Here is a 16620-nt window from a genome sequence, read left to right on the forward strand (position 1 = left end):
TTTTCCATCTCAGTGCAGTGGAAAAATAAAACAAACCTATGTACAAACATAGAGCTGTCAGGTTTTATTCAACCTCCAAGTGTTCACTGCAACAATACCAAAGTCTTGGCTACAACCTTGACTTGCTAACATTCTCCTGTTAACAAGCGGGTACACCCCTACAATTAAAGGCTGGCTCATGCCTATAGTTGGTGTACCCATTGCGGCCTCAGCTATCCAAGTAATTTTGATATTACTAGATACCAGCTGAGTTCAAGGTTTACTGTTACCTGATAAGACTTCCATCCTTCAAGAGAAGATGTCCTCTTTATCCATTTCTGGTGAAGCAGGTCTAGAAATGTCAAAAAGAGGCTGCGGAGAGCCAGTGCTTGATTTCCTGGCTTTGAGAAGATTAAGTGCTTCTGCAAGTTGCGCTTCAAGGCTGGACATTCGGACATTCAGGTTCTTAAGATCATCCTTAAGCTCAAGCTTGAGTTCCTGAAGTGAAGCCTGAAGCGTTTGCTCAGGGATGGGATAAAAGCTGTGCCTCGTTTCTGGAGGCTGAGCGGGGCTGCGGTCCTGAGGAGTCATGCGGAACTCACCTACTTTGTCCAGACGCAGGTCACTTTTGGTGATACCACTGTCACACGAGTCCGTCTTCTTTAGAGATGTTTGCGAGTCATGCGCAGTGGTCCGTTCAGGTAAAGTCTCCATAGATTCAGCTTTGGACACTTTGCTCCAGCTGTCGGCTTTGGCCATAGACTCCTTAAAGCGACCCCAACCTTTAACTTTGACAGGTTCTGCAGGGCGGCCTCCTACCAAGGAAACAGGTGAGGGCACCTGCAACTTTGCCTTTTCTGAGGGCGTGCTGCTTGGTGGTGTTGAAGGTGAAGGTGTTGAAGACGAGGGTGTTGCTGGGCTTTCAGTTACTGTGACAATGCTTGTAGTTGTAATGGCTGCTTTAGCCACTGGTACATCCACATAGACAGTACCCTTCTCGATATCTTGTTCATCCAAATCGGGTTTCTCGGTGGCCATGCGGGCTTCCTTCTGCTGTCGAAAGCGCTGAAAAAGCTTTCGAACAGGGTGATCTGGGGGCAAATTCAGAGGGGCTTCATTTTTACGCCTCTGTCGTTCCTCCTCTTCCCGCTTCACATCGCTGATCTTCCGGAAGACAATCTACAAGAAAATTGAAAGTACTTGTGACTGAAACATCATCATAGTAACCGTCAACTATAGATCTTAATGATAAACATCACACTTTGTATGGCTTCCTACACCAGGCCAGGTACAAAAACTGAACAAAATAAATAAACCCAGTAAGTATCAGTTTAATGTTCTACCATATTGATTGTAGAGTTTTTATGAGGAATACTGCCAAAGGTGTGATCCCTCAAAATGTCACATTTAAAGAGACTATTCTCCGAAGAGACAGAAAGTTCACATCAAGCCACTGGCTTCAGTGGGTGATGCTCTGTATACTAACCACCTACACAGCTGCTGCTAATAGGAAACTGTAAATTATGGCCCAAACACATTAGGATTTCTTTTTGTTGTTGTTGTTCTTTTTAAACAAACTTCGAACTTTTGTTGCACACCAAGTCCATAGATAATGACAACTTTAATAATTTTCTTTTAGAATTTTGCTTTCAGAGGACGTTAAACTAGAGCCACAGAATTCAGTTTAATTTCTGGATTTATTCTTGACATCCGAACAGACCAAGTGTTTGCTTTGTGTTAGGAAGTATGAGGAACTTTTTATCATCCTTCCTCCTTCACAGCTACATTTAGCCTCTTACTGCAAATTTCTAGAATGAGTGGATTAATAAAGCTCATTTAGCTAGTTCTGCAAGCTTCCTGTGGATGACTTTTGCTGAAAGGCAGTTTACACAAATGTAAATTAAAAAATACAGATCTACTTTTAAGAATGACTTAAGAAAAATTATTAGTAGGTCAGCATTTTTGTAAAAGCTTTTTTATTAACACAGCTAGCATACAAATACATTTCAATGCTGGACTGGGTCCCAGTTTGCTAATGCTAGCATGAAGACCAGTTGTGCAAAAATGACAATCTGCCTAACACGATCATTTACACATAACTACTAATATGTGACAGAGAATGATATCTATATAAATGCAATGGACGGCAAATACTAGAAGTTTAAGCAACTTACATTGATGAGTATTATTTTGTTAATAATTTAAGTCCAAAGCTAAGCTAAGCTAAGCTAACTGGTTAGCTGACAAGCTTTACATTGAATTTTTTTTGTTTTTTGTTTGTATGTTTTTATGATTTGTATTCATTTTTGCTGCTTTTTTTGTCTTTGAATTTTACTGTATTGTCCATGTCAAACAAAGTTGAAAATAACTCTGTATTAATATGTAAGAGAAAATGTCACAGAAATGTATTCGCTGAGTGTCATCTCGATATGTGGAATGATATTAATGAACCGCACTTCTGAGTGCAAGATCTGCAAAGTAACAAGTTGGCAATATGCTAAAACTTGGTCCTTAAAAATATTTCATGCTTTTAGGCAGAATTGTTAAATTAATAGAGCTAAAACAGGCAACTGTTGATTACCTTTAGTGATGCATTTATTTATTTAAACAATTATACTATTAATTAATTAGTTTCAATCTTAAAATTTATCAGAATATGTCAGAGAGATTTAAGATAGAAGGATTAGACTGAAATGTGATTTTTGAGGCTGACCACATAAAGACTATAAGGCAGTTTAAAAGTTAAAGGTCTGTACAAAATCAGAAAATGTAAATATGATTTTTAAACAAACAAATGGAGTATATCAATTTAAAAAAATTCTGTAAAAAAAGAAAACCATTTAATATCTCAAACAAATCTAGTTCTGGCATTTTAGTCCTGGAATTGTTATCACACATCAAGAAAACGATTTTATTAGGATAATGATGGCAGATTTTTCATTTTAGCTCTTATTTGCATAAAAACACAGTGCAAGAGACAAAATAATCACATTTGAATGTATTTCTGTTTAATTGATGAGGCGCTCAGAGCAGTACTTTGTATTACAAACAAAAGTAGCATATGTAGTTGTCATGGAGCCTGTCCAATATGAATAAGAGGAGATAAAGTAAATATACTCGTTACCAGGCATGACAATAAGATAAGAAATGAAAAATCATAAATCATCTCTGAAAAGTGAGACAGCTTTTATTATTTCATGCAGGATTACATTCCCACAGCTTGGATTGCTTGAGTGGAAACAGTCCAGGCTCTATTGTCTGCTGTACTTTTCCATTTAAAAACACAATCTCAAGAGTTGCAGTTAAAGGAAGCATTTGGCTCCTTGTTCGATCCATCTCTGGATTTCCCTGCTGTAGACGTTCAGGAAGTATGGGACCCTGGTGAATCGTGACTTTGATGCAGCAGATGAAATTGCTTCTTCATATGCAGGCAATTCAATCTTCCACTTAGACTCTCTCGGGCAGACTAACCTTATAAATGAGGTAATGATTGGTAGCTACACTTGTGTTGTTGATCACAGCTGCTCATTTCTGAGAGAAGGATATTAGAATGGCTTTAATACATGGTGACTATTTAATAGGACTGTTTTTGTATCAAATATATGAGCTCAGGCAACACAGCTAGTCAAGAGAAAGGTATCCAGTTTTATTTATTTCTAGGCATTTACTTTTTCATTAAACTGTTGTGCTGTTTTTCCTTTTTCCCAATAAACACAACTTAGTATACTAATATACTGTATTTATATCACAGTACCATGGTTTTATGATCAGTGGCAGAGAACAACCTTTACCTGCATGAGGCAGTTGCAGCAAATGTGTGTGTGTGTGTGTGTGTGTGTGTGTGTGTGTGTGTGTGTGTGTTAGAAATGTAAAATGATACTGAAGAGGATACAAAAAATTAAGACCAGGCCTTTGTTGGATCTGACTGAAATGCAACATATTCTTTATGTTCACTATGATGGACTAGCAGCCCTGTCCAGGGTGTACCCTGCCTCAACTAATAACTTCTAGCTTATGCTCCAGCCCCCACCCCATCTGCACTCATATATGCAGGTATAGAAATAGAAAATGATGGATGGATATATAGAAAATGAGTAGAAGTTAAACATTCATGCAAATGTTTACTGTAACTTGAATAGTTAACCATACGAAGGAAAGTTTACAAACCCTTGTGTAATAACTGGATGGATGGTGATTTTCTGTACATCTGTACATCTATGTTTTTATTGTTGTGAAGCACTTTGTGACCTTGTGTCTATGAAAAGCGCAATATAAATAAAGTTTATCTTTATAATGAAAATTTTCTTGCTGGATTTGCACTTGCAGCTTTGTTTTATTCCGTTTTAACATGGCTTCTTTGGCTTCCTTCTATTTGTGGGAAGAAAGAAAACACCAGTCTTTCTAGCTGATGTTTGCTGTAAATTACATCCACTAGAAGCTTATCCAGGAGGAAATTTACAGACTGTGTTAGTGCCTGCGAGCAACTAGTGTTTGTTACTGAGGTACACTTTGATATATTGTTGATGTTACAATTGAATGAAAGCAGCTCCAGATATTTAAAGGGAGGCTGACTGCAAATGTGAAAAAAATGTGGCTCCATTTGAAAGTGACAATGCTAATTCATGTAGTTCTTTAATGATCCAGTACTAACATGGTCTGCCTAGCCGAAAAAGCTGCAGCCTCTGGCTACAGTTTAACGAATCCTATCGTTTTAAGAAACATTTTGCTTTATATTTATATTTGTGGAAGCCATATTTAGTGTTGCTTAATGGCAAAAAACAAAGATTCTGTTTACTGGAGCAGATTGATCACATCCTGTATGCATAATAAAACTAGCAACTTTATAGTTACGCTGCTCATATTATACTGATGAATAATAATAAAAAAAATTCATATATCGTCATATTTTTAAGACCCCTTTTTGAAAGAATCTAGATTTACCACTTGATGTGAAAACTGCAGCATAAAACCAGAATCTGAACAGACGCAATTATTCTGTTTGTTGCAATCTTATGAGAAACTCACCCTCTTTCGCAGGTTGTAAGTGAGCAGCAGGTTTCTGGAGAAGTGGTTTGAAAATGCCGTGTAGAACTCCAGGACCTTCTGCAGAGCGTCACGCTTAATGACGTGCAAGTCGCAGTAGGTCAGTGCTCTGACGTTGGCGCAGGCCTGAGCCAGGGTGACCTCCTTCCAGAAAACATCCCCAAATACGTCTCCCTTACCTGCAGAGAGAGACGACACAATTTTAAACCGGTTATTCCTCCATAAATCATAGTTTAAGAGCGCCTTCAATAATAGTTTATAAATAATTTGCAAGTGCTTAAAAAAACGTATGAATCTTTCATATGAGCACATTTTGGGTTACCATGCTCTGACAGCCTGTCTGAGCAGAGGTGGGAAGTATTCCTTGAAATTGCTGTATTGCTGCCTTTTATAACTCTTTTTCAGCAAGTCATTGTTTGCCTGAACTTTTTCCAGCAAACTGAGTTTTCTAAATTCATCATAAATGTTACTTTATCCCCATTAGTGTAATCATAAGTGATTTGTTGAAATGTGGTTAAAATGTCAAAAAAAAACAAAAAAACAACTCATTTGTTCTTATAATCTACTTTATCACACTTGTATACTCAAATATTATGGCAAACAGCATACATTGTAAAGTAAGTAAGTAAATAAAGGTAGCCAGCCGAACATCATATTTTATGCATAGCAATTGATAAATCTGTCAATAAATTTTATATGTTTGGAAGAATCTTTTAAGCCAAAATGTCTTAGCTGATAAACATGCGCTTTATGAGACTGTGACTCTCAGTTTTATTACCTGCTACCTCAACATAATGAGATTGAATATGTTTCTTCTATTACATTTTACAACCTATAGTTGTTGAGATCTTTCAGAAATAATTTATAAAGTAAAAGTGTTAAAGTGAAAAAAATGTTTTTTAGTCTGTAAATGAAGTCACTCTTTAGGAAGAACTGGTAAAGGTACTTGCTCATTTTATTTTTTTCTGTAACCAATGTTTCATAAAAGATAATAAAAATAAAACAATAACAACAACAATAATAATAATGACACCTTGTCTTGCCAGGTTATGGAAAATCTAATCTTACACCACAGATATTAATACACATATTAATGTTTAAATGGAAACATTAAATTATGAGATAATAAATGAGACATTTTCCAGGCCTTTTTTCTTCCCCCAAAAATTCTGCCGATCAAAATGACATATAAACACATTTTCTATGTGAAAATAAGCACTTCATGTCACAAAAGGCCGAGATGCAGATGCTCTACATCTCTGCCTAATCTAACACGCATATGTTAATGAATATGAAAATTAGCCGCACCTCTGTCTACATTTGTTCCCTGGCTGCAGCTGCTGCTCCTCAACTCTGCTTAAACACTGTTGACTCTTCAGCTTGACTATCTTATCAAAAAGCTAATACTATGTTGCTAATATTGGATAAGCTTTGTTTTTGACTGCTTGATTAGCTTAAAGATATAACATGACCACAATCAATAAAACAAATCAATAAAACATCATAACCATAAATAAAACTAAAATGACAGGATTTGGGGGCTTTAGGTGAAAAATATTAACGTTTTAATTAAAAGCAACTTAGATCGACTCATGCATTTGCTCAGCAGGCTGGTCTGACTCATGTTCAGTGCTATTTTCAGTTAAAAGGCTCAACATGACTGTCTGAGAAGTAAACACCATGAAGAGCTATGATTCAAAGTGATAGCACTTATATCAGCAAAATGTTTGGCTAAATAAGAAAGAATGATGTTTGTGGTTTTACTTGACAGAAAACCCGTCACCAGATGACACGCTGCACATTATGTAGTTTATGACAACAAACAGCAAAAGCATTAATCAAACTAGCTTTTTAATCACAATGATCCACTGAACTGCTGGTATTTATAGACAAGATCTTTCTTGTTTGCAGATTTTTTTTTTTTTTTAGTTGCTGTTTCTGTTTACTATACCATTAACCTGATGAGAATGTGATTCATAGCTGCCCCTTTACAGCCTCAGGAACCATTAGCATCTCCACCCAGGTCAGTGGTATTGGGCCAACTCAAACAATTTATCTAAAAAGGAACTGATAGCAGGTTATTGGTATTAAAATGGGCCTCCTATTAATTTTTTTGTTAGCTAAATCGTTACAATAAATAGTAATAAATAGTAACTAAAAAAAAAGTACAGTTTCCCTATAATTCAGATGAATGAGATCAGATCAGCTGCAGGCTGTGGTTCACTGTACTTCATACTGGGATCCATTTCATCAGTAAGGTCACAAAGTGGAGGTGCGGACCTGAATGCAGAGACGGGAACCATGGATGCAGAATCAGGATGTTTTAATAAATTAAATGGAAAACCAGAAGACTAAACTGCGGCAGGCTAAGGACAAACTAACCCATGAGGCAAACGCAACAAACCAGCAAGCAGAACTGAAACCAAGGGCTATAAATACAGACAGAAACAGAACAAGACACTGGTGTAATGAATCAACTAATTGAGTCCAGGTGAATCTAATGACTGGGAAAGTAAAACAGTAAACAAGACATATGGAAACTAAACAAGGAAAACTGCAAAATATAACAGGAAACCAGAACTAAAGACACAACACAAAACATCACATCATGACAGTCTTATTTACTCTTATCTCAGGCCATAAATGGACATACATAATCTGAGATGCTATGAAGAACGCTTTTTTTAATTTGTAGAATGTTTTGAAAATTACTTTAAAATTTATTTTTTTCAGATATCAAAGCAGAACAAATAGATTTACATTCATTTGGACTCACAGCTTAACAAACCACAGGACTGACACACACAGCTGAAATTAGACGTATAAAAATGACTCGATAAAGAAATCGATGTGCCAATAAATTAAACAAAAATATGAAAAAATAGTTTTTTCCATTAGGAACCTATAAAATGTGAAATCCTACAGTCATTTGGGAAACACTTTTATCCAAAGCAACTTACATGTGATAAGTTCATCATAGCAACTAACCTAACATGGACGTCTTGTGGGTGGGAGGAAGCCGGAGTACACACTGCGAACCCACGCATACACAGTGAGATCATGCAAACTCCACACAGAAATCTCTCCCCGCCCAAGGTTCAAACCAGCAACATTCTTGCTGTGAGAAACCACTACACCACTGCTGCCCATTTACACATTTATATTTGGCTTGTCATTTTCAACAGCTTTTTAACGTTGTGTTATTATTTCTCCTATTTATTTACTATTCACGTCATGTTTAGTTTATCTGGTGCTTTTAAATTTCCTTTCCTTTATTTTTATGCCTTTTTTCTGTATTATTTTACTTTTTTTTAAAAATCCCTAAATCTATTTATTTCTGTATTTTATTTTCATCTTCCATCTTATTATTCATTCATTAATTAACATTTTTAACCAGTTATATTTTCATCCTCATAATTTCTAATTTAGCATTTTCTACCTCTATTAATTTTTCCAAGCATATTGATTTCTGTTTCCTTTTTCCATTTCTGTACGTATTTCTGCCTCGGCATGTAAATGATGGGGGCGTGTCTTAGGGCTGATCTTCTTTTGTTCGTTAAGCAACACTGAGCAGGTGGCAGGTTATGGGAAGAATAAGAATTGCCGTTTCTGCCTTCGGGAGGTTTCAAGTAGATTGAACCCCCGCAGAAACAGCTGACTTTCAACAGAAGATTGTACAGGATTTTTAGCTGAAAAATCACACAGGCACTGACAGCTGTTTAGTGTTTAGTGTGGATGCAGCAACAGAGAGGGTGTTCCAGCAGGCAGACACAACTTACAAAGGAACTGGCCAAGGGTTCTGGTGAAGTTAGCTGTGATGCTTCGAGAAAGTTGCCTTGATCAATGAGATGAAAACTTTTCTAAATGTTTCATGGGTTGCAACTAACCTTTGGAGAACCTTCTGCGAACTCCTGTTTTCCTTTCACTGGTTTAAAAAACACGATCTGCTGGGATTGTAGAGACTGTCCAAGCCTTCTTATTTATGTCAGCACATGTTTTTTCTCACTTATGAGGACAACTATACAGGAAAAATAAATGTGTTCAACGACTTTGTGTTGATTTTATTTGACTAATCAATACAGCTCCTATTGACAAGTACTGGGGGTCATGACCGGGCTGACCAACCAAATGTATTGATCCATTCCTGGCAGCATCTTTCCGCTCTACTCCAGCCACTTTGGAGCATCATCTCCTCAGTTTTTTCTCTACATCACTAAGCAGCATTATCCGTCCATCCATCCAGTTATTCATCCATCTATCCATCCATCCATCCAGTTATCCATCCATCCATCCATCCATCATCCATCCCTCCAGTTATCCATCCATCCATCCATCTATACATCCATCCATCCCTCCAGTTATCCATCCATCCATCCCTCCAGTTATCCATCCATCCATCCATTCATCCATCCATCCATCCAGTTATCCATCCATCCATCCATCCATCCATCCATCCATCCGTCACCTGTACTTGTAAATAGCCTGGTGTAGGTATTCACGTACCTCTGAACTTTCTCAGTGTAACATCATATGTGGGGATCAACATGGTGATGTATTAATTAAAGGAAAAAAAAGATAAAACATGACAGCAAGCTTCCAGGAGCAGAGATCTGACTGAAAAGGATTCAGACAAAGCAGAAAATCCCAGAGTATTTACAAAGCGTAGCTGACGGGACTGTGCATCACACAGTGTTAACAAATTTTTGCCCAAATCTTGAATCCATCTGTCAGCAGAAAACGATCCGCCAGCAGCTCAGCTTTCACTGCAGTCAGAAACACTTTGTAAGTTACTGCAGTACAGAAAGAAGAAAGTAAGATAAGAGTTTTTTTTCTCCTTGTTTTTTAATGTTGCTGCTATGCTGGAAAACATACTGAAACAAGCCTAAAGGCCACTTTAACCAAACTGCATCTTTGCTACAGATGTTTGTAACTGTTAAAAAATACTGTATCTGCAGAGCTGCTACTACAATCTTTGTCTCTGTGACAGGTTAGAAGACATTTCAGCAACTTTAGGTGAGATTGGTTGACCTTGGGTCCTTTTAATTGATAAGTTATATTTTTTTATGTATTATGCACTAATTTGGTTAACATATGAATCAATATTGTTTGAGAAAGTGTTTTCTAAAGGTCTGAAATAGGGTTAGCCATGGTGAACCAATTAAAAAAGTGAAATACTTCACTGGAAGTTGCAAATCTAATTTCCTCCCCTCTTCTTCTGATGCAACACAAAAACCAAAACAGTGAACAGATTTTATTTCACTCCCTTTCTAACTGATTGGAAAGCTACTACTGTTTTATGTTGCAGGAAGTTGCGACTAAGAGGAAGGTTGTAACTAAAGCAGCATCACTTTAACCTCGTCAGCTGACAAAAAAGAAACTCAGGAGCTCCTCAAAAGTGCTGAGCTCACCTAAAATGGCCACCACCTCATCATCTTGAATGACCTCCAGGGATCCCGACACCACAAAGCAGAGGCTGTCCACACTTTCCCCGGCATGGTAGATCAAGTCACCGGGAGCACAGTGGATTGTCTGAAACTCCATGGCCAGAGCTCTGAGACAGCCATCACTGGCCAGCCTGAAAGCTGGGTGCTCTTTGAAAACCTTGCGGTTGAGATGAACGCAGATATCGGCTCTCATGTCCTTCGGGCAAATCTGCAACACCTGAAGAAAGGAAAATAAGAACAGAGAAGAAATGGATGCAAAAGATCATTCGATACCAATCACAGCTCGCTGTTCATCATAATGTGTGACATGTGTAAAGGTCCATGAACGGAAGTGTTCCTGTACCAGTTCCCTCCCCCACAAACCGAGTGGTTCTGACCTGACTGAAGGCTGCAGCGTCACTCATAATAAAAATGATCAAACTTCCAGCTTTCTGCTTTGTCTTGTTAATAGCTGTGCACATTAGGTTTTTTTCAGCATATTGTTGCTATTATGTTGTATTGTGAGACTAAATGTCAGGGTTTGGTAGTGGGTGTGGAAGCAGGACTGGATGGATGTGGGAACTGAACGTTTAATGAAGATAACAGAAGCTGCACACGCAGGGTAACTCCATAAGTAACACAAGAGAAGGAAACCAAAACTAACAAGGACCATAAGGATGACACCCGGAAAGAAGAAAATGTCAGTTGGAGGAGTGGGTGGCTTAATAACACAAACCTTTTCCAGAACATGGAAAACCATTTAAATGAAGGATGCGAAAGTTGCAGGCCCATCCGTAAGCATTTTATCTAGGTTCAGTAACTGTCACAAGGTGGTGGAGGTGAGGCATGATGCTGCAGACAGGATGCTGGTAATGGTGATTTATTAGAACAGAAGAACAACTACGCTTAGGACTAAATTAAAGGCAACTCTTCTACAACTAGAAGAAAACCAACACAAGGGAGAATAACACAGGAAAAGAGAGCTGAAACCAGGAGGTGCATATACGCACACAGAACACAACAATACACAGGTGGAACACTGCAAAAACTCAGCCTTAAAAAACAAGAAAAAAATGTACAAAAATGAGGTAAATGTTGCTTAAAATAGGATAAATTATCTGCCAACAGAACAAGAAAATTAGGCTTGTCAAGACTTCCTAAAACAAGTAAAATACTCTTAAAACAAGAGGAATTCTCTGGCATAGAAACCAAGAATTATCTTACCTTTAAAAAAAATAAGCATATGTGTACTCAATTTAAGATTTTTAATCCTACTTAGATTTCAGTTTTTGCAGTGAATGGATGAGCTAAATGAAAGCAGATGATCCAACGATAAGGAAACAAGGCTTCACAGAAATCTACAAAATAAAACAGGAAACCAGAACTAAAGACTACAAGAACTACAAACCAAAACACACCAACTTAGTTTCTTTATTTTCTCTTTACAGCTTTTTTCCCCATCATTAATGCTTATTGACTTTTAAACTTCACATAAGTGTTACGCCGAAGAAGGCACTCCCGACTGTTCAGCTTGCCTAAAACACACACCTAATACACATTTCCCTTCTTGTTAAAAGGTTTTTTCCTGCCACTGTCGTCTCATGCAGCTCAGGGTGGGAGATTGGATCAAAGTCAAGATTTGATGCAATCTGTTGGCTTTCCTCAATGAGACTATTTATTGTGAATTGGCTGAAATTGATGTGTCTGTAAAGTGTCCTGAGATAACATTGTTGTGAGGTGGCACTATTCAAATAAAGCTGAATTGAACTGAATTAAATCTATATTGAACATGAATTCAAACTTATCCCCTCTGATGCATGGATTATTAAAAAACAATACCATATTTTTCTTGATCACATGCAGTATTTTATTTCTACAGACATGTTCAGAAACACTTTTCTTTGTCTTTAATATTATTTGACTTTTTATTTAGTTTATTTATTTTACTGAGGTAAAGTTGGTAATTACATGCATTTGTATACATAAAATTTTATACTACATTTGTTTATTCTTCTTGTGAGTGGCAGTGTGTTGGGTGACTTTATTAATGTCCACTGAAGTGGCAAAATTGTAAATATACCAATCGTCACTTATAAGTATACAAGAAAACAACCCTCACTGTAGTGCATCAAAGGGTTAACAATAACAACTGCACCAAAGGAAATAAAAAAAATCAATCTATCATTTTTATTAGCACCAATAACCTCATTTAAAACATCTGTTGCACATAAATCTCATATTCTGGAAAGTTTTATATCAGATACAGACTTTCTTTCCTCTTAATTAATGAGCAATTTGTTTAACATGTCAGCAAACTAGAGGCACTAGTCTCCTCTGTGTTTTGTTACCAGCACTGAAACAACATAGGAATTACACGGAAAATTCAACATTACTGTCTCTGAACTTTGCAAAAGCCATAAACAATAAATCAGATTAAACACTGAAACTGCTGGGCATCTCATGTTGCAGCAGGAAATGTTTAACGCTATTTCTATTTTCCTGTCTTCAGTGGTTACTCAGGCTGAACTCAGTCTAAACTCAAATAAACAGCAGGCTCGTGTTCTGTTAAGTAGGGCTGAGGGAGCTTATTAAAGAGCTTGCTATAAAGTCTCCAATTAATTTCTATAGTATCTGCCACAAAGTTTCTGCAACTGTTCTAAAAACACTAATTAGCTGTCACTGGGAAAAAAAAAACAACAACAACGCATTCTGCAGATAACATGTCACTAAGTCAAGACTAATATTTCCGGCATGAACCATACATGGTGGCAGCTACCAGCCCAGAATCCAGTCGCGATCTCATGATCGAGTGGCAACATTTTGCTCTGGTGCACCTCCTCTACAGGATACCAGGCTGTGGCAGGAGTCAGCCTTTAAAACAAACCTCTTTGAAGATGAATGCCAAGCAGAGAGGGATTATGTGCCATTTTTAGACCCTTCAGTGTGGCCTGCAGCCAGATAAATAAATAACACAGATGCAATGCAAGCATAAATGGGAGTGATTTTGATTAAAAGTGAGCCATTAAAGTACACAGGTTCTGCTGGCAGTAAAATCCCTGCTATTAACTGTAATGCTCATCATTTAGGATAGAAAAGGAAAATGACTGGACATTGGACAAGTGGATTTTTAATTAGCTTCACTGATATAAATGCTTAATTTTCTAATGCTCATGTAGTTTCAACAACGTCTGACTTCACAAGGATGACTTGGGCATGCCGTATATTTACCAATATGCTGCATGAGGCTGTTTACTAAAGGGGATGGAGTCGATGTGACCTCACAGGTGTCACGACTACGGTGGAGATGAGGACCCAAATGCAGCAAATGGGAGCCAGAGATGCAGAATAAAGATAGTTTTTAATCCCAAAAACAAAACTGAGGGTATGTAGGACACATGGGGCTTAAGAAGTCTAAACACATGACGAACAAAATGAACCAGCAATTGGGAACAGAAACCAAGGGGTTTAAATACTGAAACACAGAACAAGAAACAGTTGAAATGGATGAAACTAACGAGACCAGGTCAATCTAATGAACAGGAATAAAGGCTAAACAAGAAACAGGACACGTGAACTAAACAGGGAAAACTACAAAATAAAGCAGGAAACCACACAGGGTACAATGTCATTACAGGATGCGCAGGATTTTTAAAGTCAGTAATGTTTCAGCAATGGTGTTGTGTATTTTAATGCCTAATAATTAAGTTTTCCAAAGTTTTCCAAAGAAATTTCGTAAGGGAAGGAAGTCGAAATAAATACTTGCAATAAAAAAAAAAAAAAAAACAGCATGTCAAGGATGAGTAGATCTTTCTCCTCCTCTCTGACCTCCTTATTTGACCTGTGTTAGTTTTCATAACTCAGCACAACAGAATGACATTTTCCTGTCGTCTTTTCCTCTTGGTGCAGCCAGTCCATCACTCACTGCGGCTGAAGGATAACTGCTGATTCCCTATCCATTTAAAACTGACTCAAAGGATGACCAAGCAGCATTATATTACACTGTGGGAATGAAAACGTGTTGACAGAGCAGTCTCCACGCCTTGATGTCATGCCATTCAACAGAGTGCAGTTTGCTTTGCAGCCATCTGTTAGGGCAGCAGCATCAGGACCAGCGAGTTACAGAAACTAAATAAACAGATAAAGAAAGCTGCCACAGGAAGCCCCTTAAAGCTGATTGTGGAAAGAAGCTAAAAATAAAGAACAACACCGTACAGCCTCTACATATCCCAGTGATTAAACAACAAAGAGCCATGGTCCTTCAGGGGTTACTGTAGATCTTTCCCAATTCCAGGACACCTGCGACAGGCCATTGTACCTGAACCTGGCAGCAGGCTGTGCTGGAGCAGGGAGGCATCTAAAATCTGCTGCCCATTTCTGGCTCATATTAACTCATTGAAACATTACAATTTCCCATTCAAGAATAATCAGGTAAATTTAGATTTGATTCCATCCACAACCACATCATTGATCCTTATAATGTCTTTCTGAGACACTGCATCGCTGAACATCAGCATTTCACTTTACAGCATTACATCATACGCCAGCATCTAGATATCAACACGACTTTTTTAAACTAGCTCAGTCGGTTCTGGAAAGAAATAGGCAACAAGATAAAGACGGGAAGAGGGGAAAAGACAGAGAAAAAGTGATTACTTGTTGGAGAGAGCTCAGATTGCAGGTAAGATGGCAGATGAATGCTGAATTATAATTATCATTATTGATAATCATCACATGGCACCTTGATTCTTATAGAAAATCTGCCATGTGGAAGTTATAAGCTGCATATATTGATGCTATGAGAAGAATACTCAAGGTTCCCAGAAGTGGTAGTGCCAGTCAGATGTTTGTCACTGCAGGAGAGAGCACACTAAGCACTTCTAAGAAAAGTCATGTTTAAGTTTATGCAACACAAATCCACAAATAGTAACACTGTAGCTCTCTCAGATTATTCTGAGATCTGCTCCCAGGGCTCGTCCAGAACAAGCGGCAACCTCCGGCGGATAAAAGTCAAGCCTATGCGGAAGTGCCCAAAACTGCAGTTCCCCCCTCATCCACTAGGGGCTCCAAAATAGATCAAATCCCCATAGACTCCCATGTTAAAAAGATCAACTTCACAGCAGAAATAAACATGTTTACAGCCTGGTACAAACATTATTTTAGGTTTAATAGGTCAGGTTTACCTTCATGACAACTGGGGAGGAGTTCCTAACTTAAAAGTAATTTAATCTCGAAATTTGGCATATTTAGGGGCGTGTCCTTTTGATTGACAGGTACCCGATCTACTGCTTCAAGTAAGAACGTAGAACAACCGCGGTTTTTAGCCAGTGAACAGCATGACTTAGCTTTAGCCCGCTTACCTACAGTAGCTGGTTACTTCCTGTTAACTCCGGGTTAGCTCGGTTAGCTGTTAGCTACAGGCAGCTCAGAGTTCTCTCAATGTCAATTATCCACCCTGCCGCTCACAGCCCCCCTCTCAGCTCCACCTCTTTCCTCATATTTATGTTTTCCGGGAGAGATGACACACATGACGCAGCAAAGATGGTGATGGTAGGAACCGTGAGATGAGCTTCAGTTCAGCTTTTCAGAAACCAACGGGTGACATCACAAAGGCTCCATCCATCTTTTTATAGACAATCCATGGTCCCGACCGATTGGCTGAAATGTCTGCATGGTTTGAGATGATCATGATTATCTTTATGTTATTTTATGAACATCCTTTCTCGCTCTTTTATTATGCCTTATCTGTATTTTTATGGACTGCATTGGCTGCCAAAGACGTATTTTGACATCTTTTGCGCTTTCTGTATATGGAAAGCTGATTTGGCCGGGTAAAAGTTGAAGTAAACTGAGGGTTACTGGGGGTAAAAAAGTTTCATAATGTGGCTTTAAAAATTCTTCAAATCTGAAGGAAAGACCACAACGAAACTGTTGAAACAACATTACATTCACTGCTTTATTCACATGATGCTTCTGCTGTATAGTTAATGAAGAGATGTCTGCAAACTATGTCAGGCAGTCAACTTGAACAGCTCTGCTGCTTCCCACGTGATCTACCTCACAAGCTGCATTGCCATTACCTTTTTTCTCAAACTAAAAGCCATATTTGTGAGTTTTGACAAGTAACAATTGCGGTTTGCAGGTTTTTCCATGAGAAAAGTGTTCAGCGCATTAGCCT

The 16620-nt window shown here is 38.0% G+C and overlaps 1 protein-coding gene across 1 annotated transcript in view; it reads right to left on the minus strand.

Annotated features, from left to right (window-relative positions):
* Positions 1-288: 288 nt before the first annotated feature.
* The window catches only part of kcnh1a (potassium voltage-gated channel, subfamily H (eag-related), member 1a), a gene marked incomplete at both ends in the record, with an annotated part of 62737 nt that continues 46405 nt past the window's right edge, over positions 289-16620 (minus strand). Inside the window, 3 exons of the mRNA XM_079249395.1 lie at positions 289-1158; positions 5005-5201; positions 10431-10683. Coding sequence (XP_079105521.1) covers positions 289-1158; positions 5005-5201; positions 10431-10683 — 1320 coding nt within the window. The remainder of the gene's footprint in view (positions 1159-5004; positions 5202-10430; positions 10684-16620) is intronic.

The sequence above is a fragment of the Telmatherina bonti genome, assembly GCF_933228915.1.
Source record: "Telmatherina bonti genome assembly, chromosome: 11".
NCBI classification, from domain to species: domain Eukaryota; kingdom Metazoa; phylum Chordata; class Actinopteri; order Atheriniformes; family Telmatherinidae; genus Telmatherina; species Telmatherina bonti.